At 43.1% G+C, this 24215-nt stretch overlaps 1 protein-coding gene across 1 annotated transcript in view; it reads right to left on the bottom strand.

Annotated features, from left to right (window-relative positions):
- LOC139405205 (mitochondrial glutamate carrier 1-like) overlaps positions 1–24215 on the bottom strand; it is a 94898-nt gene that overhangs the window by 15820 nt on the left and 54863 nt on the right. Inside the window, exons 2-6 of the mRNA XM_071147634.1 lie at positions 20440–20848; positions 14354–14479; positions 13032–13087; positions 12362–12452; positions 2808–2865 (exon numbers count right to left, since the gene is read on the bottom strand). Coding sequence (XP_071003735.1) covers positions 2808–2865; positions 12362–12452; positions 13032–13087; positions 14354–14479; positions 20440–20459 — 351 coding nt within the window. The 5' untranslated portion in view covers positions 20460–20848. The remainder of the gene's footprint in view (positions 1–2807; positions 2866–12361; positions 12453–13031; positions 13088–14353; positions 14480–20439; positions 20849–24215) is intronic.

Below are 24215 nucleotides of genomic sequence, written 5' to 3'. Positions count from 1 at the left end.
AGACCTACTGTAGACTAGACATAGTGGTTATGTAGACCTACTGTAGACTAGACATAGTGGTTATGCTGTGTAGTACCTACTGTAGACTAGACATAGTGGTTATATAGACCTACTGTAGACTAGACATAGTGGTTATGTAGACCTACTGTAGACTAGACAGAGTGGTTATGTAGTACCGACTGTAGACTAGACATAGTGGTTATGCTGTGTAGACCTACTGTAGACTAGACATAGTGGTTATGCTGTGTAGTATCTACTGTAGACTAGACAAAGTGGTTATGTAGACCTACTGTAGACTAGACATAGTGGTTATACTGTGTAGACCTACTGTAGACTAGACATAGTGGTTATCCTGTGTAGACCTAATGTAGACTAGACATAGTGGTTATGTAGTACCTACTGTAGACTAGACACAGTGGTTATGTAGACCTACTGTAGACTAGACATAGTGGTTATGCTGTGTAGACCTACTGTAGACTAGACATAGTGGTTATGCTGTGTAGTACCTACTGTAGACTAGACATAGTGGTTTGGTAGACCTACTGTAGACTAGACATAGTGGTTATGCTGTGTAGACCTACTGTAGACAAGACATAGTGGTTATGCTGTGTAGTACCTACTGTAGACTAGACATAGTGGTTATGTAGTACCTACTGTAAACTAGACATAGTGGTTATGTAGACCTACTGTCGACTAGACATAGTGGTTATGCTGTATAGTACCTACTCTAGACTAGACATAGTGGTTATGCTGTGTAGACCTACTGTAGACAAGACATAGTGGTTATGCTGTGTAGTACCTACTGTAGACTAGACATAGTGGTTATGTAGACCTACTGTAGACTAGACATAGTGTTTATGTAGACCTACTGTAGACTAGACATAGTGGTTATGCTGTGGAGACCTGTTACATTATCATGAATCAAAACCTTTTGCGACCATTAGACAATGTCTAAGAATGCTGTGTTAATTTTCATCTCAGTCCATTAGCTTAGTTCTTTAGAGAAATAGAGAGGTCAACAGAGAGGTCAACAGAGAGGTCAACAGCTGATGCCTAGTGGTGTCTGGGTTCACACTGAGACTGGTCCAAAATACCACCCTATTCCCTAGATAGTGCACTACCTTTTCACTACATAGTGCACTGTTTAGGGAATAGGGTGTCCGTTGCAACTCAGATTGAGACAGACGGTGGGGGGAAGATGGCACTTCTGCTGATAGCTGAGGAAGTGTGTGTGTGTGTGTGTGTGTGTGTGTGTGTGTGTGTGTGTGTGTGTGTGTGTGCGTGCGTGCGTGCGTGCGCGCGCTGTAGGCTGTATCTCCAGATGGGGAACAGGATGTATCATTAAGAGAGAACCTATCTTCACTCCCCTGGCATGTACAGTTGAAGTCAGAAGTTTACATACACTAAGTTGACTGTGCCTTTTAAACAGCTTGGAAAATTCCAGAAAATGTTGTCATGGCTTTAGAAGCTTCTGATAGGCTAATTGACATCATTTGAGTCAATTGGAGGTGTACATGTTGATGTATTTCAAGGCCTACCTTCAAACTCAGTGCCTCTTTGCTTGACATCATGGGAAAATCTAAAGAAATCAGCCAAGACCTCAGAAAACAAATTGTAGACCTCCACAAGCCTGGTTCATCCTTGGGAGCAATTTCCAAACGCCTGAAGGTACCACGTTCATCTGTACAAACAATAGTACGCAAGTATAAACACCATGGGCCGTCATACCGCTCAGGAAGGAGACACGTTCTGTCTCCTAGAGATGAACGTACTTTGGTGTGAAAAGTGCAAATCAATCCCAGAACAGCAGCAAAGGAGCTTGTGAAGATGCTGGAGGAAACCGGTACAAAATAATCTATATCCACAGTAAAACAAGTCCTATATCGACATAACCTGAAAGGCCGCTCAGCAAGGAAGAAGCCACTGCTCCAAAACTGCCATAAAAAAGCCAGACTACGGTTTGCCACTGCACATGGGAACAAAGATCATACTTATTGGAGAAATGTCCTCTGGACTGATGAAACAAAATAGAACTGTTTGGCCATAATGACCATCGTTATGTTTGGAGGAAAAAGGGGGGGGCTTGCAAGCCGAAGAATACCATCCCAACCGTGAAGCACGGGGGTGGCAGCATCATGTTGTGGGTTGCTTTGCTGCAGGAGGGACTGGTGCACTTCACAAAATGGATGGCATCATGAGGATGGAAAATTATGTGGATATATGGAAGCAACACCTAGACAGTCAGGAAGTTAAAGCTTGGTGGCAAATGGGTCTTCCAAATGGACAACGACCCCAAGCATACTTCCAAAGTCGTGGCAAAATGGCTTAAGGAGAACAAAGTCAAGGTATTGGATTGGCCATCACAAAGCAGAAGCAGAAGTGAAAAAGTGTGTGCGAGCAAGGAGACCTACAAACCTGACTCAGTTACACCAGTACTGTAAGGAGGAATGGGCCAAAATTCACCCAACTTATTGTGGGAAGCTTGTGGAAGGCTACCCGAAACTTTTGACCCAAGTTTAAAAAATGTAAAGGCAATGTTACCAAACACTAATTGATTGTATGTAAACTTCTGACCCACTGGGAATGTGATGAAAGAAATAAAAGCTGAAATAATTAATTCTCTCTTAATATTATTCTGACATTTCACATTCTTAAAATAAAGTGGTGATCCTAACTGACCTAAAACAGGGAATTTTTACTAGGATTAAATGTCAGGAATTGTGAAAAACTGAGTTTAAATGTATTTGGCTAAGGTGTATGTAAACTTCCGACTTCAACTGTACCTTCGCACCTCACCAGCCACTCACCTGACATGTACCTGCCCCACACCCCGCCAGCATCTCTTTGACCAGGGTGAGCTTCTGACTGGAGAGAGAGAGAGAGAGATGGATCGACAGAGAAAGAGGGGGGGAGAGAGAGATAGAGGGGGGGGCAAGGGAGAGAGAGCATGAGAGCATGAGAGCATGAGAGAGAGAGCATGAGAGAGAGAGAGAGAGAGAGAGAGAGAGAGAGAGAGAGAGAGAGAGAGAGAGAGAGAGAGACAGAGGGGGGGCAAGGGAGCGAGAGAGAGAGAGAGAGAGAGAGAGAGAGAGAGAGAGAGAAAGAAAGGAGAGACAAAGAGAGATGCAAAGGGAGGGAGAGAAAAAGACAAATGAAGAGCAAGTCAATACGTGTTTGAGTCATACAGCTAGTGACTGAGTCGTGTATGAGTCATACAGCTAGTGACTGAGTTGTGTATGAGTCATACAGCTAGTGACTGCGTCGTGTACGAGTCATACAGCTAGTGACTGAGTCGTGTATGAGTCATAGAGCTAGTGACTGAGTCGTGTATGAGTCATACAGCTAGTGACTGAGTCGTGTATGAGTCATACAGCTAGTGACTGAGTCGTGTATGAGTCATACAGCTAGTGACTGAGTCGTGTATGAGTCATACAGCTAGTGACTGAGTCGTGTATGAGTCATACAGCTAGTGACTGAGTCGTGTATGAGTCATAGAGCTAGTGACTGAGTCGTGTATGAGTCCTAGAGCTAGTGACTGAGTCGTGTATGAGTCATACAGCTAGTGACTGAATCGTGTATGAGTCATACAGCTAGTGAATGAGTCGTGAATGAGTCATACAGCTAGTGAATGAGTCGTGTACGAGTCATACAGCTAGTGAATGAGTCGTGTACGAGTCATACAGCTAGTGAATGAGTCGTGTACGAGTCATACAGCTAGTGAATGAGTCGTGTACGAGTCATACAGCTAGTGACTGAGTTGTGTATGAGTCATACAGCTAGTGACTGAGTCGTGTATGAGTCATACAGCTAGTGACTGAGTCATGTACGAGTCATACAGCTAGTGACTGAGTCGTGTATGAGTCATACAGCTAGTGACTGAGTCGTGTATGAGTCATAGAGCTAGTGACTGAGTCGTGTATGAGTCATACAGCTAGTGACTGAGTCGTGTATGAGTCATACAGCTAGTGACTGAGTCGTGTATGAGTCATAGAGCTAGTGACTGAGTCGTGTATGAGTCATACAGCTAGTGACTGAGTCGTGTATGAGTCATACAGCTAGAGACTGAGTCGTGTATGAGTCATACAGCTAGTGACTGAATCGTGTATGAGTCACAACAGCTAGTGAATGAGTCGTGTATGAGTCATACAGCTTGTGACTGAATCGTGTATGAGTCATACAGCTAGTGACTGAGTCGTGTATGAGTCATACAGCTAGTGACTGAATCGTGTATGAGTCATACAGCTAGAGACTGAGTCGTGTATGAGTCATACAGCTAGTGACTGAGTCGTGTACGAGTCATACAGCTAGTGACTGAGTCGTGTATGAGTCATACAGCTAGTGACTGAGTTGTGTATGAGTCATAGAGCTAGTGACTGAGTCGTGGATGAGTGATACAGCTAGTGACTGAGTCGTGTATGAGTCATACAGCTAGTGACTGAGTCGTGTATGAGTCATACAGCTAGAGACTGAGTCGTGTATGAGTCATACAGCTAGTGACTGAATCGTGTATGAGTCACAACAGCTAGTGAATGAGTTGTGTATGAGTCATACAGCTAGTGACTGAATCGCGTATGAGTCATACAGCTAGTGACTGAGTCGTGTATGAGTCATACAGCTAGTGACTGAATCGTGTATGAGTCATACAGCTAGTGACTGAATCGTGTATGAGTCATACAGCTAGTGACTGAGTCGTGTTTGAGTCATAGAGCTAGTGACTGAGTCGTGTATGAGTCCTAGAGCTAGTGACTGAATCGTGTATGAGTCATACAGCTAGTGACTGAATCGTGTATGAGTCATACAGCTAGTGAATGAGTCGTGAATGAGTCATACAGCTAGTGAATGAGTCGTGTACGAGTCATACAGCTAGTGAATGAGTCGTGTACGAGTCATACAGCTAGTGAATGAGTCGTGTATGAGTCATACAGCTAGTGACTGAGTCGTGTATGAGTCATACAGCTAGTGACTGAGTCGTGTATGAGTCATACAGCTAGTGACTGAGTCGTGTATGAGTCATACAGCTAGTGACTGAGTCGTGCATGAGTCATACAGCTACTGACTGAGTTGTGTATGAGTCATACAGCTAGAGACTGAGTCGTGTATGAGTCATACAGCTAGTGACTGAATCGTGTATGAGTCACAACAGCTAGTGAATGAGTCATGTATGAGTCATACAGCTAGTGACTGAGTCGTGTATGAGTCCTAGAGCTAGTGAATGAGTCGTGTATGAGTCATACAGCTAGTGACTGAGTCGTGTATGAGTCATACAGCTAGTGACTGAGTCGTGTATGAGTCATACAGCTAGTGACTGAGTCGTGTATGAGTCATACAGCTAGTGACTGAGTCGTGTATGAGTCATACAGCTAGTGACTGAGTCGTGTATGAGTCATACAGCTAGTGACTGAGTCGTGTATGAGTCATAGAGCTAGTGACTGAGTCGTGTATGAGTCCTAGAGCTAGTGACTGAGTCGTGTATGAGTCATACAGCTAGTGACTGAATCGTGTATGAGTCATACAGCTAGTGAATGAGTCGTGAATGAGTCATACAGCTAGTGAATGAGTCGTGTACGAGTCATACAGCTAGTGAATGAGTCGTGTACGAGTCATACAGCTAGTGAATGAGTCGTGTACGAGTCATACAGCTAGTGACTGAGTCGTGTATGAGTCATACAGCTAGTGACTGAGTCGTGTATGAGTCATACAGCTAGTGACTGAGTCATGTACGAGTCATACAGCTAGTGACTGAGTCGTGTATGAGTCATACAGCTAGTGACTGAGTCGTGTATGAGTCATAGAGCTAGTGACTGAGTCGTGTATGAGTCATACAGCTAGTGACTGAGTCGTGTATGAGTCATACAGCTAGTGACTGAGTCGTGTATGAGTCATAGAGCTAGTGACTGAGTCGTGTATGAGTCATACAGCTAGTGACTGAGTCGTGTATGAGTCATACAGCTAGAGACTGAGTCGTGTATGAGTCATACAGCTAGTGACTGAATCGTGTATGAGTCACAACAGCTAGTGAATGAGTCGTGTATGAGTCATACAGCTTGTGACTGAATCGTGTATGAGTCATACAGCTAGTGACTGAGTCGTGTATGAGTCATACAGCTAGTGACTGAATCGTGTATGAGTCATACAGCTAGAGACTGAGTCGTGTATGAGTCATACAGCTAGTGACTGAGTCGTGTACGAGTCATACAGCTAGTGACTGAGTCGTGTATGAGTCATACAGCTAGTGACTGAGTTGTGTATGAGTCATAGAGCTAGTGACTGAGTCGTGGATGAGTGATACAGCTAGTGACTGAGTCGTGTATGAGTCATACAGCTAGTCACTGAGTCGTGTATGAGTCATACAGCTAGAGACTGAGTCGTGTATGAGTCATACAGCTAGTGACTGAATCGTGTATGAGTCACAACAGCTAGTGAATGAGTTGTGTATGAGTCATACAGCTAGTGACTGAATCGCGTATGAGTCATACAGCTAGTGACTGAGTCGTGTATGAGTCATACAGCTAGTGACTGAGTCGTGTATGAGTCATACAGCTAGTGACTGAGTCGTGTATGAGTCATACAGCTAGTGACTGAGTCGTGTATGAGTCATACAGCTAGTGACTGAGTCGTGTATGAGTCATACAGCTACTGACTGAGTTGTGTATGAGTCATACAGCTAGAGACTGAGTCGTGTATGAGTCATACAGCTAGTGACTGAATCGTGTATGAGTCACAACAGCTAGTGAATGAGTCATGTATGAGTCATACAGCTAGTGACTGAGTCGTGTATGAGTCCTAGAGCTAGTGAATGAGTCGTGTACGAGTCATACAGCTAGTGAATGAGTCGTGTACGAGTCATACAGCTAGTGAATGAGTCGTGTATGAGTCATACAGCTAGTGACTGAATCGTGTATGAGTCATACAGCTAGTGACTGAGTCGTGTATGAGTCATACAGCTAGTGACTGAGTCGTGTATGAGTCATAGAGCTAGTGACTGAGTCGTGCATGAGTCATACAGCTAGTGAATGAGTCGTGTATGAGTCATACAGCTAGTGAATGAGTCGTGTATGAGTCATACAGCTAGTGACTGAGTCGTGTATGAGTCATACAGCTAGTGACGTCACATGCCCCTGTGTGTCTCGTGTTGTTACTAATCTCCCTGTCACATTGGAACACAGACAGAGAAAGAGACACATTAATAATTTACAAGATGGCCAACCTGCAAGTTAGATAACCATTCACAGTCAATCATTCACCGACCCAGCTCTAGAGACAGACATAGATAGATGCTCTAGAAACATACTCAAGATTCATCCATACACACACACACAAACAAGAAACTGGACAGAGCAGCAGGACACAGTGGTCTCAGTAACACCACTGGACAGAGCAGCAGGGGACAGTGGTCTCAGTAACACCACTGGACAGAGCAGCAGGACACAGTGGTCTCAGTAACACCACTGGACAGAGCAGCAGGGGGCAGTGGTCTCAGTAACACCACTGGACAGAGCAGCAGGACACAGTGGTCTCAGTAACACCACTGGACAGAGCAGCAGGACACAGTGGTCTCAGTAACACCAGCTGTTCAGTCTGCTCTACTTTCCCTTATTTGGACAATTTATTGATTTTCATGAGATAGTTTACAGTAGTTTTCCTGTGATAGTTTACAGTAGTTTTCCTGTGATAGTTTACAGTAGTTTTCCTGTGATAGTTTACAGTAGTTTTCCTGTGATAGTTTACAGTAGTTTTCCTGTGATAGTTTACAGTAGTTTTCCTGTGATAGTTTACAGTAGTTTTCCTGTGATAGTTTACAGTAGTTTTCCAGAGATTGTACAAAATACTGATCCTCTCAGACTGCTACATAGAAAAGTCAGGAAATGTGATTTTGTCCACCGGGAAAGTAGAAATATTAAGAATGCAGATTAATATCAGACGAATATCAGATATTTTGTGTAAGAACTGCAGATGACAATTCAAATCAAATCAAAAATCAATATCTATTTGTAACATGCACTGAATACAACAGGTGTAGACCTTGCTGTGAAATGCTTACTTACAAGCCCTATTTAACCAACAATACAGTTTTAAGAAAATAGAGTTACGAAAATATTTACTAAATAAACTAAAGTACTGAGTCAATGTGCGGGGGTACAGGTTAGTCGAGGTCATTTGTACATGTTCAGTGGCTTGCAAAAGTATTCACCCCTCTTCGGCATTTTTCATATTTTGTTGCTTTACAACCTGGAAATAAAATAGATTTTTTTTTGGGGGGGTGGGGTTTGTATCATTTGATTTACACAACATGCCTACCACTTTGAAGATGCAAGATACGTTTTTATTGTGAAACAAACAAGAAATAAGACAAAAAAAATGAAAACTTGAGCATGCATAACTATTCACCCCCCCAAAGTCAATACTTTGTAGAGACACCTTATGCAGCAATTACAGCTGCAAGTCTCTTGGGGTATGTCTCTATAAGCTTGGCACATCTAGTCACTGGGGTTTTTGTCCATTCTTCAAGACAAAACTCCTCCAGCTCCTTCAAGTTGGATGGGTTCTGCGAACACCAAACATGTTTGCTTATTTTTTTTCTTTGAGCAATGGCTTTTTTGTCTGGCCACTCTTCCGTAATGCCCAGCTCTGTGGAGTGTACGGCTTAAAATGGTCCTATGGACAGATACTCCAATCTCCGCTGTGGAGCTTTGCAGCTCCTTCAGGGTTATCTTTGGTCTCTTTGTTGCCTCTGTGATTAATGCCCTCCTTGCCTGGTCTGTGAGTTTTGGTGGGAAGTCCTCTCTTGGCAGGTTTGTTGTGGTGCGATATTATTTACATTTTTTAATAATGGTGCTCCGTGGGATGTTTTGGATATATTTTTTTAGAACCCAACTCTGATCTTCTTCTTCTCCACAACTTTGTCCCTGACCTGCTTGGAGAGCTCCTTGGTCGTCATGGTGCCGCTTGCTTGGTGGTGCCCCTTGATGAGTGGTGTTGTGGACTGGGGCCTTTCAGAACAGGTGTATATATACTGAGATCATGTGACAGATCATGTGACAGATCATGTGACAGATCATGTGACAGATCATGACCACACCACTTTTCGTTTGGACTTTTTTAGACATTTTTAAAATAAGTTATTTTTTTTATTTCACTTCACCAATGTGGACCAATGTCCATTACATGAAATCCAAATACAAATCCATTTAAATTACAGGTTGTAATGCAACAAAATAGGAAAAACGCCAAGGGGGATGAGTACTTTTGCAAGGCATTGTAGGTAGGGGTAATGGATGCTCTCAATTGTGCAGCTATAGAAATATTTGGAGGATCTGAGGACCCATGTCAAATCTTTTCAGTCTCCTGAAGGCCCTCTTCACGACTTTATTGGTGTGTTTGGACCATAATAGTTTGTTGGTGATGTGGACATCAAGGAACTTGAAACTCTCAACCCGCTCCACTACAGCCCTGTCAATGAGAATGGGGGCATGTTTGGCCCTCCTTTTCCACGTTGAGGGAGAGGTTGTTGTCCTGGCACACCAATGGCAGGTCTTTGACCTCCTCCCTATAGGCTGTCTCATCGTTGTCGGTGATCAAGCCTACCACTGTTGTGGCGTCAGCAAACTTAATTATGGTGTTGTAGACGTGCAGGAGGGGACTGAGCACACACCCCTGAGGGGCCCCATGTTGAGGATCAGCGTGGCAGATGTGTTGTTACCTACCCTTACCACCTGGGGGTGGCCATTCAGGAAGTCCAGGATCCAGTTGCAGAGGGAGGTGTTCAGTTCCAGAGTCCTTAGCTTAGTGATGAGCTTTGAGGGCACTATGGTGTTGGACACTGAGCTGTAGTCAATGAACAGCATCCTCACATAGGTGTTCCTTTCGTCCAGTTAGGAAAGGGCAGTGTGGAGTGCAATAGAGACTGCAATCATCTGTGAATCTTTTGGGGCGGTATGAGAATTGGAGTGGGGTCTAGGGTTTCCGGGATGATGGTGTTGATGTGAGCCATGACCAGCCTTTCAAAGTAATTCATGGCTACAGACGTGAGTGTTACGGGGCGGTAGTCATTTAGGCAGGTTACCTTCGCTGTCTTGGGCACAGGGACTATGGTAGTCTGCTTGAAACATGTAGGAATTACAGACTCGGTCAGGGAGAGACTGAAAATGTCAGTTGGTCCGCGCATGCTCTGAGTACGCAAACTGGTAATCCATATGGCCCCACGGAATGTTGACCAGTTTAAAGTCTTACTCACATCGGCTGTGGAGAGCATGATCACACAGTCTTCCGGAACAGCTGGTGCTCTCATGCATGCTTCAGTGTTGCTTTCCTCGAAGCGAGCATAGAAGTAGTTTAGCTCATCCGGTAGGCTTGTGTCACTGGGCAGCTCTCGGCTGTGCTTCCCTTTGTAGTCCATAATAGTTTGCAAGCCCTGCCACATCCGACGAGCGTCAGAGCCGGTGTAGGATTCAATCTTAGTTCTGTATTTATGCTTTGCCTGTTTGATGGTTTGTCTGAGGGCATAGCAGGATTTATTACGTCCGGATTCGTGTCCCGCTCCTTGAAAGCGGCAGCTCTAGCCTTTAGCTCGGTGCGGATGTTGCCTGTAATCCATGGCTTCTGGTTGGGATATGTACGTACGGTCACTGTGGTGACGACGTCGTCGATGCACTTATTGATGAAGTCAGTGACTGAGGTGGTATACTCTTTCATGCCATTGGATGAATCCCGGAATATATTCCAGTCTGTGCTATTAAAAAAACAATCCTGTCGTGTGGCATCCGCTTCATCAGACCACTTCCTTATTGAGCGAGTCACTGGTACTTCCTGATTTAGTTTTCGCTTGTAAGCAGGAATCAGGAGGATAGCATTATGGGAGAGCTATGTCAGAACCAATTTGCTATGGAGCTAAAAATCTGGGCCAACGTTTGTTCTACACGGTCTCGGTGAACAGTTAAATGAAATAATCCTGTGTCGTAGAAACAACTGCAGTGTGTTTCTGATCTTTCAGTATAGTGAAAGCACCTTACTAAAGCATTGGTAGAAAACTAATCAGAGAAACAGTCAAACATTCATACAGAGAAATAGTCAAACAGTGAGACAGAGACACAGTGAGACAGAGACACAGTGAAACGGAGACACAGTGAGACAGAGACAAACAGTGAGACAGAGACAAACAGTGAGACAGAGTCAAACAGTGAGACAGAGACACAGTGAGACAGAGACACAGTGAGACGGAGACACAGTGAGACAGAGACAAACAGTGAGACAGTCAAACAGTGAAACAGTGAGACAGAGAAACAGTCAAACAGTGAGACAGAGAAACAGTCAAACAGTGAGACAGAGACACAGTGAGACAGAGACACAGTGAGACAGAGACACAGTAAGACAGAGATACAGTGAGACAGACACAGTGAGATAGAGACACAGTGAGACAGAGACACAGTGAGACAGAGACACAGTGAGACAGAGACACAGTGAGACAGAGATACAGTGAGACAGACACAGTGAGATAGAGACACAGTGAGACAGAGACACAGTGAGACAGAGACACAGTGAGACAGAGAAACAGTGAGACAGACACAGTGAGATAGAGACACAGTGAGACAGAGACACAGTGAGACAGAGAAACAGTCAAACAGTGAGACAGAGACACAGTGAGACAGAGAAACAGTCAAACAGTGAGACAGAGAAACAGTCAAACAGTGAGACAGAGACACAGTGAGACAGAGAAACAGTCAAACAGTGAGACAGAGACACAGTGTGACAGAGACACAGTGTGACAGAGACACAGTGAGACAGAGACACAGTGAGACAGAGACACAGTGAGACAGAGACAAAGTGAGACAGAGACACAGTGAGACAGAGAAACAGTCAAACAGTGAGACAGAGACACAGTGAGACAGAGAAATAGTGAGACAGAGAAACAGTCAAACAGTGAGACAGAGACACAGTGAGACAGAGACACAGTGAGACAGAGACACAGTGAGACAGAGACACAGTGGGACAGAGACACAGTGAGACAGAGAAACAGTCAAACAGTGAGACAGAGACACAGTGAGACAGAGAAACAGTCAAACAGTGAGATAGAGACACAGTGAGACAGAGACACAGTGAGACAGAGACACAGTGAGACAGAGACACAGTGGGACAGAGACACAGTGAGACAGAGAAACAGTCAAACAGTGAGATAGAGACACAGTGAGACAGAGACACAGTGAGACAGAGACACAGTGAGACAGAGACACAGGCCGCATAATGTGATGTGTCAAGGAGTGTGTGTGTGTGTGTGTGTGTGTGTGTGTGTGTGTGTGTGTGTGTGTGTGTGTGTGTGTGTGTGTGTGTGTGTGTGTGTGTGTTAGTCTTAGTCATCACATCTTACCCATCCTTGGAGAGGTATTGTCTGAAGAAGTCATTTGCTGCTAGCTTGATGGCTTTCTCTGGAGTGACCAGGGTTAAGTTCACCGCAGACCCTGTAACAATGAGAGGAAGTGAGAGACAGAGAGAAAGAGAGAGGGGGAGAGAGGTGTGAGAGAGAGAGAGAGAGAGAGGGGGGGGTGTGAGAGAGCGGAAGTGAGAGAGAGAGAGGGAGAGAGAGAGAGGGAGAGGGAGAAAGAGCGAGAGAGAGGAAGTGAGAGAGAGAGAGAGAGAGAGAGAGAGAGAGAGAGAGAGGGGGAGAGAGAGAGAGGGGTTTGAGATAGAGGAAGTGACAGAGAGAGAGAGAGAAGGGGAGAGAGAGAGGGTTGAGAGAGAGGAAGTGAGAGAGAGAGAGAAAGAGAGGGAGAGATGTGAGAGAGAATTATGAGGATTTACCAATTCCCAGGCACTCAGGCTACTACTAATATTCTGTATACTGGTGTGTGTGTGTGTGTGTGTGTGTGTGTGTGTGTGTGTGTGTGTGTGTGTGTGTGTGTGTGTGTGTGTGTGTGTGTGTGTGTGTGTGTGTGTGTGTGTGTATCAGGGTATCAGTGGTCAGCATATGGCACTATGACCTCACTGTGCTGCTTGGCTTCAGTGTGACCTGTCACCTCCGCGTCCTCACCCAAACCTACCTCTGTACATCCCGAAGTATCCCTCTGAGCGGATGGTCTTGATAAGACAGTCGGACCTAAAACACACAACCAACCAATCAATAACGGACCTAGAACACAGAATCAACCAGTCAATAACGGACCTAGAACATAGAACCAACCAGTCAATAACGGACCTAGAACATAGAACCAACCAGTCAATAACGGACCTAGAACACAGAATCAACCAGTCAATAACGGACCTAGAACACAGAATCAACCAGTCAATAACGGACCTAGAACATAGAACCAACCAGTCAATAACGGACCTAGAACACAGAACCAACCAGTCAATAACGGACCTAGAACATAGAACCAACCAGTCAAAAACGGACCTAGAACACAGAATCAACCAGTCAATAACGGACCTAGAACACAGAATCAACCAGTCAATAACGGACCTAGAACATAGAACCAACCAGTCAATAACAGACCTAGAACACAGAACCAACCAGTCAATAACGGACCTAGAACATAGAACCAACCAGTCAATAACGGACCTAGAACACAGAATCAACCAGTCAATAACGGACCTAGAACATAGAACCAACCAGTCAATAACGGACCTAGAACATAGAACCAACCAGTCAATAACGGACCTAGAACATAGAACCAACCAGTCAATAACGGACCTAGAACACAGAACCAACCAGTCAATAACGGACCTAGAACATAGAACCATCCAGTCAATAACGGACCTAGAACACAGAATCAACCAGTCAATAACGGACCTAGAACATAGAACCAACCAGTCAATAACGGACCTAGAACATAGAACCAACCAGTCAATAACGGACAGAGAACACAGAATCAACCAGTCAATAACGGACCTAGAACATAGAACCAACCAGTCAATAACGGACCTAGAACATAGAACCAGCAGATCTGTTATTGGCTGGCTGGTTGTGTGATGTAGATCTGTTAATTGGCTGTTTGGTTGTGTGTTGTAGATCTGTTATTGGCTGGCTGGTTGTGTGATGCAGATCTGTTATTGGCTGTTTGGTTGTGTGTTGTAGATCTGTTATTGGCTGTCTGGTTGTGTGATTCAGATCTGTTATTGGCTGTTTGGTTGTGTGTTGTAGATCTGTTATTGGCTGGTTGGTTGTGTGTTGTAGATCTGTTATTGGCTGGTTGGTTGTGTATTCCAAATAGATAGAGATTTAACTGGTGAAATGTGAGTTGTAGAAGCATTAAGTCCTGAGTTTGGTAGAGCGATTACAATACAGTCTTGGGTGGACAGTGTTGCTGTGTGCAGGTGGGCATTGGTTCGCACCCATGTCGGGAAACTATACTGTGATACATACATGCTGGTGTAGAGTCGTGATCCATTTTGCTGGTTCTGCAGGCGGGTCTTGGCCAGGTCAATGGGAAACACACAGCTCACGCCGATCAGCCCTGCGATCCCACCATTTATCAATTTGGCAGGCAAACTGGGGAGGAGGAGAGGATCATGGGAGAGAAGAGATGAAGAGGAGATGGAGAGGAGAGGAGAGGAGAGGAGAGGAGAGGAGAGGAGAGGAGAGGAGAGGAGAGGAGATGAAGTGAAGACAGAAGCACAATTTGAGAGAGGAGACAAACCAGTAACTTTAAAATAACGCTGACATTTTATTTAACTTTTCTAGTGTTACATCATCCCACCGCGGACACCAAATATCACAATATGTTCATTTCATCAGCTAATATACAGAAGCAACATAAAACACACTGAGAATGTGATTGTTGACTACAGGGATAAGAAGGTCGCTGAGGAGGAGGAGAACAGTAGCAACGGTCATCAAAATTGTTAAAAACAATTAGAATAAATGTAGTAATTGGACAATGAATACATTTCCTCCAAAAGTTTAGATCCGACATATTGACTGAATTAGAGCACATAAAACACTTTACAGGTTCGGACAAATAACAAATGGAGTTCAGGAATTTGGTTGAAATTCCGGTATTTAATTTATTGTCAAATTTCACATTTATTTTCTTAGAATACACTCATATGTTCTATTGGTGTCAGATATTTTATAGGTATTTTGTGTTAAAATAAATAATATTATATATGTCCATTTGCATAAACACAAGGATGTATTTGCATATATGCAAATAGATTAACATAAAGGGGTGGAAGAGGGCTGCAACGACCCAAAACATGCTAGGCCCACCTGCACTCACCTGGCTGTCTAGACGGACTCATTAATTACTGGTGTTGTCACATTCTGTTGCATAATTCAACAAGTATATCACTAGCATGATTACCCTCAGATTAAAAATGTAAGATTTCACCTCTAAACAGACTTGACATTGTTTGTGAGATCAGACATAATCTCACTATAATCTGAGTGTTCATTTTCATAAATTGCTTTCCGAAAGGTTGCTGAATCGCATCCCCGAGCTGACAAGGTATAAATCTGTCTTTCTGACCCTAAGCAAGGCAGTTAACGCTGTTCCCCGAGCTGACAAGGTATAAATCTGTCTTTCTGACCGTGAGCAAGGCAGTTAACGCTTTTCCCCGAGCTGACAAGGTATAAATCTGTCTTTCTGACCCTGAGCAAGGCAGTTAACACTGTTCCCCGAGCTGACAAGGTATAAATCTGTCTTTCTGACCCTGAGCAAGGCAGTTAACACTGTTCCCCGAGCTGACAAGGTATAAATCTGTCTTTCTGACCCTGAGCAAGGCAGTTAACACTGTTCCCCGAGCTGACAAGGTATAAATCTGTCTTTCTGACCCTGAGCAAGGCAGTTAACACTGTTCCCCGAGCTGACAAGGTAAAAATCTGTCTTTCTGACCCTGAGCAAGGCAGTTAACACTGTTCCCCGAGCTGACAAGGTAAAAATCTGTCTTTCTGACCCTGAGCAAGGCAGTTAACACTGTTCCCCGAGCTGACAAGGTATAAATCTGTCTTTCTGACCCTGAGCAAGGCAGTTAACACTGTTCCCCGAGCTGACAAGGTATAAATCTGTCTTTCTGACCCTGAGCAAGGCAGTTAACACTGTTCCCCGAGCTGACAAGGTATAAATCTGTCTTTCTGACCCTGAGCAAGGCAGTTAACACTGTTCCCCGAGCTGACAAGGTATAAATCTGTCTTTCTGACCCTGAGCAAGGCAGTTAACACTGTTCCCCGAGCTGACAAGGTAAACATCTGTCTTTCTGACCCTGAGCAAGGCAGTTAACACTGTTCCCCGAGCTGACAAGGTAAACATCTGTCTTTCTGACCCTGAGCAAGGCAGTTAACACTGTTCCCCGAGCTGACAAGGTAAAAATCTGTCTTTCTGACCCTGAGCAAGGCAGTTAACACTGTTCCCCGAGCTGACAAGGTATAAATCTGTCTTTCTGACCCTGAGCAAGGCAGTTAACACTGTTCCCCGAGCTGACAAGGTATAAATCTGTCTTTCTGACCCTGAGCAAGGCAGTTAACACTGTTCCCTGGGCGTGTCGATTAAAGCAGCCCCCCCACCTCTCTGATTCAGAGGAGTTGGCTTAAATACAGAAGACACATTTCAGTTGAAGGCCTTCAGTTGTACAACTGACTAGGTTGTACTTTCCCTTTACAACTGACTAGGTTGTACTTTCCCTTTACAACTGACTAGGTTGTACTTTACAACTGACTAGGTTGTACTTTACAACTGACTAGGTTGTACTTTACAACTGACTAGGTTGTACTTTACAACTGACTAGGTTGTACTTTACAACTGACTAGGTTGTACTTTCCCTGTACAACTGACTAGGTTGTACTTTCCCTTTACAACTGACTAGGTTGTACTTTCCCTGTACAACTGACTAGGTTGTACTTTCCCTGTACAACTGACTAGGTTGTACTTTCCCTTTACAACTGACTAGGTTGTACTTTCCCTGTACAACTGACTAGGTTGTACTTTCCCTGTACAACTGACTAGGTTGTACTTTCCCTGTACAACTGACTAGGTTGTACTTTCCCTGTACAACTGACTAGGTTGTACTTTCCGTTTCATTTCACCGCATCTCATTTGTAAACATTTCAACTGTATTAAATGATAACCTTTTTCAATTCCACCCATCAAAAAGAAGGTCTCTTTCTTCTTTTTCTTGTAAATGTCGAGACGGTAAATCCCAGACGAAGCTTTGGCGTTCTGATACGGAAAGACAACGTACTGCTTTTGAGCCCATTTCAGACATTACCGGGGTGAAAGGTCATTACAAACATTTCTGCAGTCGTAACGTTAACGGGACAAAACGACAGGCACAAGAAAGAGGATGAAAGAGTCCCAGGAGTACAATTAAAAACAAACCAATAAAGTGACATTTAAGTGACAAGAAGATTAAGCACCTCTTAAACACAGGAAATACTGAAAAATACCTCTCAAGCATAGGAAATACTGAAAAATACCTCTCAAACATAGGAAATACTGAAAAATACCTCTCAAACACAGGAAATACTGAAGAATACCTCTCAAACACAGGAAATACTGGAAAAACACCTCTTAAACACAGGAAATACTGAAAAATACCTCTCAAACACAGGAAATACTGAAAAACACCTCTTAAACACAGGAAATACTGAAAAACACCTCTTAAACACAGGAAATACTGAAAAATACCTCTCAAACACAGGAAATACTGAAGAATACCTCTCAAACACAGGAAATACTGGAAAAACACCTCTTAAACACAGTAAATACTGAAAAATACCTCTCAAACACAGGAAATACTGGAAAAACACCTCTTAAACACAGGAAATACTGAAAAACACCTCTTAAACACAGGAAATACTGAAAAATACCTCTCAAACACAGGAAATACTGAAAACACCTCTTAAACACAGGAAATACTGAAAAACACCTCTTAAACACAGGAAATACTGAAAAATACCTCTCAAACACAGGAAATACTGAAGAATACCTCTCAAACACAGGAAATACTGGAAAAACACCTCTTAAACACAGTAAATACTGAAAAATACCTCTCAAACACAGGAAATACTGGAAAAACACCTCTTAAACACAGGAAATTCTGAAAAATACCTCTCTAACACAGGAAATACTGAAAAACACCTCTTAAACACAGGAAATACTGAAAAACACCTCTTAAACACAGGAAATACTGAAAAATACCTCTCAAACACAGGAAATACTGAAGAATACCTCTCAAACACAGGAAATACTGGAAAAACACCTCTTAAACACAGTGAATACTGAAAAATACCTCTCAAACACAGGAAATACTGGAAAAACACCTCTTAAACACAGGAAATACTGAAAAACACCTCTTAAACACAGGAAATACTGAAAAATACCTCTCAAACATAGGAAATACTGAAAAATACCTCTCAAACATAGGAAATACTGAAAAATACCTCTCAAACACAGGAAATACTGAAGAATACCTCTCAAACACAGGAAATACTGGAAAAACACCTCTTAAACACAGGAAATACTGAAAAATACCTCTCAAACACAGGAAATACTGAAAAACACCTCTTAAACACAGGAAATACTGAAAAACACCTCTTAAACACAGGAAATACTGAAAAATACCTCTCAAACACAGGAAATACTGAAGAATACCTCTCAAACACAGGAAATACTGGAAAAACACCTCTTAAACACAGTAAATACTGAAAAATACCTCTCAAACACAGGAAATACTGGAAAAACACCTCTTAAACACAGGAAATACTGAAAAACACCTCTTAAACACAGGAAATACTGAAAAATACCTCTCAAACACAGGAAATACTGGAAAAACACCTCTTAAACACAGGAAATACTGAAAAACACCTCTTAAACACAGGAAATACTGAAAAATACCTCTCAAACACAGGAAATACTGAAAAATACCTCTCAAACATAGGAAATACTGGAAAAACACCTCTTAAACACAGGAAATACTGAAAACACATCTTAAACACAGGAAATACTGAAAAATACCTCTCAAACACAGGAAATAGATGGCTGAAAAACACCTCTTAAACACAGGAAATACTGAAAAATACCTCTCAAACACAGGAAATACTGGAAAAACACCTCTTAAACACAGGAAATACTGAAAAATACCTCTCAAACACAGGAAATACTGAAAAATACCTCTCAAACACAGGAAATACTGAAAAACACCTCTCAAACACAGGAAATAGATGGCTGAAAAACACCTCTCAAACACAGGAAATAGATGGCTGAAAAACACCTCTCAAACACAGGAAATACTGAAAAATACCTCTCAAACATAGGAAATACTGAAGAATACCTCTCAAACATAGGAAATACTGAAAAATACCTCTCAAACACAGGAAATACTGAAGAATACCTCTCAAACACAGGAAATACTGGAAAAACACCTCTTAAACACAGGAAATACTGAAAAATACCTCTCAAACACAGGAAATACTGAAAAACACCTCTTAAACACAGGAAATACTGAAAAACACCTCTTAAACACAGGAAATACTGAAAAATACCTCTCAAACACAGGAAATACTGAAGAATACCTCTCAAACACAGGAAATACTGGAAAAACACCTCTTAAACACAGTCAATACTGAAAAATACCTCTCAAACACAGGAAATACTGGAAAAACACCTCTTAAACACAGGAAATACTGAAAAACACCTCTTAAACACAGGAAATACTGAAAAATACATCTCAAACACAGGAAATACTGGAAAAACACCTCTTAAACACAGGAAATACTGAAAAACACCTCTTAAACACAGGAAATACTGAAAAATACCTCTCAAACACAGGAAATACTGAAAAATACCTCTCAAACATAGGAAATACTGGAAAAACACCTCTTAAACCCAGGAAATACTGAAAACACATCTTAAACACAGGAAATACTGAAAAATACCTCTCAAACACAGGAAATAGATGGCTGAAAAACACCTCTTAAACACAGGAAATACTGAAAAATACCTCTCAAACACAGGAAATACTGGAAAAATACCTCTCAAACACAGGAAATACTGAAAAATACCTCTCAAACACAGGAAATACTGAAAAACACCTCTCAAACACAGGAAATAGATGGCTGAAAAACACCTCTCAAACACAGGAAATAGATGGCTGAAAAACACCTCTCAAACACAGGAAATAGATGGCTGAAAAACACCTCTCAAACACAGGAAATAGATGGCTGAAAAACACCTCTTAAACACAGGAAATAGATGGCTGAAAAACACCCCTCAAACACAGGAAATGCTGAAAAACACCCCTCAAACAGGAAATAGACGGCTGAAAAACACCTCTCAAACACAGGAAATACTGAAAAACACCTCTCAAACACAGGAAATACTGAAAAATACCTCTCAAACACAGGAAATAGATGGCTGAAAAGACAGGGTTCTATAGGGCTCTGGTCTAAAGTAGTGTACTATATAGGGAATAGGGTTCTATTTCACAGTGTAGTCTTTGTAGCCATTAGCTCACCTGATCTGCTTGTCAGCCATTTATGTGAGGCGCCGGCTGGTCGTCAGAGAGTTGATATGTGTCTGTCTGATGTGCCAGTCAGTCCATCTGCTGCTGTTGTTATTGTTGTTGTGTGTTTCTTTCTTTAGTCTATAATGCAGTACGTTTGCTTGGTTAGCTCTTCCTTAGTTTCTGTGTCTTTAAAACTTTGAATCCAAACGTTATTATTATTATTATTATTTTCGATCAGTCAGTTGTCTTGTCTGTCAGCTGGCCTCTGAAGCGCAAGAAGTTGAGGTCCGATAGGGAGGGATATCTGGTCTCTGAAGGGCCGGCTGGTCAGTAGAAGTTGAGGTCCGATAGGGAGGGATATCTGGTCTCTGAAGGGTCGGCTGGTCAGTAGAAGTTGAGGTCCGATAGGGAGGGATATCTGGTCTCTGAAGGGCCGGCTGGTCAGTAGAAGTTGAGGTCCGATAGGGAGGGATATCTGAAACAGGTGAAAGATAGAAGCTGTTAGCTAACAACATCAACGCTCGGGACAAAGGAGTTGTTGCCCTGAAATACGTCAACAACACACACAGACACACACACACACACACACACACACACACACACACACACACACACACACACACACACACACACACACACACACACACACACACACACAGTCACCATACAACATTGTTTCCTAAGACTTGTCCTACATTGTCAAAGTGGCCTTATCGTGGGCTGCTATACTCATTCAGTTAGCAGTATCCTCACACCAAAGGCTTATATATTGCAATGCTTCACTGGATCAATAAGAAACTTTGCTGGCACACTACTGTCATCTAGTGGCCAAAATCTAAATTGCGCCTAAACTCCAATATGATATTATGGCCTTTCTCCTGCATTTCAAAGATGATGGAACATATAAAATCATAGAACACACATATTTTTTTGTTTGTATTATCTTTTACCAGATCTAATGTGTTATATTCTCCTACATTAATTTCACATTTCCACAACCGTCAAAGTGTTTCCATTCAAATGGTACCAAGAATATGCATATCCTTGCTTCAGGGCCTGAGCTACAGGCAGTTAGATTTTAGGCGAAAAATGCACAAAAAAAATAAAAATGGATCCGATCCATAATAATGATGGGTGGCCATCAGAATACTGTACTGACATTACACTGGTGTTGCCCTATAGCAGAGTATATCTGTTTGCATGTACGTTGCCTGGTGTTGCCCTATAGCAGAGTATATCTGTTTGCATGTACGTTGCCTGGTGTTGCCCTATAGCAGAGTATATCTGTTTGCATGTACGTTGCCTGGTGTTGCCCTATAGCAGAGTATATCTGTTTGCATGTACGTTGCCTGGTGTTGCCCTATAGCAGAGTATATCTGTTTGCATGTACGTTGCCTGGTGTTGCCCTATAGCAGAGTATATCTGTTTGCATGTACGTTGCCTGGTGTTGCCCTATAGCAGAGTATATCTGTTTGCATGTACGTTGCCTGGTGTTGCCCTATAGCAGAGTATATCTGTTTGCATGTACGTTGCCTGGTGTTGCCCTATAGCAGAGTATATCTGTTTGCATGTACGTTGCCTGGTGTTGCCCTATAGCAGAGTATATCTGTTTGCATGTACGTTGCCTGGTGTTGCCCTATAGCAGAGTATATCTGTTTGCATGTACGTTGCCTGGTGTTGCCCTATAGCAGAGTATATCTGTTTGCATGTACGTTGCCTGGTGTTGCCCTATAGCAGAGTATATCTGTTTGCATGTACGTTGCCTGGTGTTGCCCTATAGCAGAGTATATCTGTTTGCATGTACGTTGCCTGGTGTTGCCCTATAGCAGAGTATATCTGTTTGCATGTACGTTGCCTGGTGTTGCCCTATAGCAGAGTATATCTGTTTGCATGTACGTTGCCTGGTGTTGCCCTATAGCAGAGTATATCTGTTTGCATGTACGTTGCCTGGTGTTGCCCTATAGCAGAGTATATCTGTTTGCATGTACGTTGCCTGGTGTTGCCCTATAGCAGAGTATATCTGTTTGCATGTACGTTGCCTGGTGTTGCCCTATAGCAGAGTATATCTGTTTGCATGTACGTTGCCTGGTGTTGCCCTATAGCAGAGTATATCTGTTTGCATGTACGTTGCCTGGTGTTGCCCTATAGCAGAGTATATCTGTTGCCTGGTGTTGCCCTATAGCAGAGTATATCTGTTGCCTGGTGTTGCCCTATAGCAGAGTATATCTGTTGCCTGGTGTTGCCCTATAGCAGAGTATATCTGTTGCCTGGTGTTGCCCTATAGCAGAGTATATCTGTTGCCTGGTGTTGCCCTATAGCAGAGTATATCTGTTGCCTGGTGTTGCCCTATAGCAGAGTATATCTGTTGCCTGGTGTTGCCCTATAGCAGAGTATATCTGTTGCCTGGTGTTGCCCTATAGCAGAGTATATCTGTTGCCTGGTGTTGCCCTATAGCAGAGTATATCTGTTGCCTGGTGTTGCCCTATAGCAGAGTATATCTGTTTGCATGTACGTTGCCTGGTGTTGCCCTATAGCAGAGTATATCTGTTTGCATGTACGTTGCCTGGTGTTGCCCTATAGCAGAGTATATCTGTTTGCATGTACGTTGCCTGGTGTTGCCCTATAGCAGAGTATATCTGTTGCCTGGTGTTGCCCTATAGCAGAGTATATCTGTTGCCTGGTGTTGCCCTATAGCAGAGTATATCTGTTGCCTGGTGTTGCCCTATAGCAGAGTATATCTGTTGCCTGGTGTTGCCCTATAGCAGAGTATATCTGTTGCCTGGTGTTGCCCTATAGCAGAGTATATCTGTTGCCTGGTGTTGCCCTATAGCAGAGTATATCTGTTGCCTGGTGTTGCCCTATAGCAGAGTATATCTGTTGCCTGGTGTTGCCCTATAGCAGAGTATATCTGTTTGCATGTACGTTGCCTGGTGTTGCCCTATAGCAGAGTATATCTGTTTGCATGTACGTTGCCTGGTGTTGCCCTATAGCAGAGTATATCTGTTTGCATGTACGTTGCCTGGTGTTGCCCTATAGCAGAGTATATCTGTTTGCATGTACGTTGCCTGGTGTTGCCCTATAGCAGAGTATATCTGTTTGCATGTACGTTGCCTGGTGTTGCCCTATAGCAGAGTATATCTGTTTGCATGTACGTTGCCTGGTGTTGCCCTATAGCAGAGTATATCTGTTTGCATGTACGTTGCCTGGTGTTGCCCTATAGCAGAGTATATCTGTTTGCATGTACGTTGCCTGGTGTTGCCCTATAGCAGAGTATATCTGTTTGCATGTACGTTGCCTGGTGTTGCCCTATAGCAGAGTATATCTGTTTGCATGTACGTTGCCTGGTGTTGCCCTATAGCAGAGTATATCTGTTTGCATGTACGTTGCCTGGTGTTGCCCTATAGCAGAGTATATCTGTTTGCATGTACGTTGCCTGGTGTTGCCCTATAGCAGAGTATATCTGTTTGCATGTACGTTGCCTGGTGTTGCCCTATAGCAGAGTATATCTGTTTGCATGTACGTTGCCTGGTGTTGCCCTATAGCAGAGTATATCTGTCTGCATGTACGTTGCCTGGTGTTGCCCTATAGCAGAGTATATCTGTTGCCTGGTGTTGCCCTATAGCAGAGTATATCTGTTTGCATGTACGTTGCCTGGTGTTGCCCTATAGCAGAGTATATCTGTTGCCTGGTGTTGCCCTATAGCAGAGTATATCTGTTTGCATGTACGTTGCCTGGTGTTGCCCTATAGCAGAGTATATCTGTTGCCTGGTGTTGCCCTATAGCAG

Source organism: Oncorhynchus clarkii, unplaced genomic scaffold (genome assembly GCF_045791955.1).
Source record: "Oncorhynchus clarkii lewisi isolate Uvic-CL-2024 unplaced genomic scaffold, UVic_Ocla_1.0 unplaced_contig_13062_pilon_pilon, whole genome shotgun sequence".
Lineage (NCBI taxonomy): Eukaryota > Metazoa > Chordata > Actinopteri > Salmoniformes > Salmonidae > Oncorhynchus > Oncorhynchus clarkii.
The sequence above is the reverse complement of the archived record's forward strand: the minus strand, read 5'-3'. Positions and strand labels throughout refer to the sequence as shown.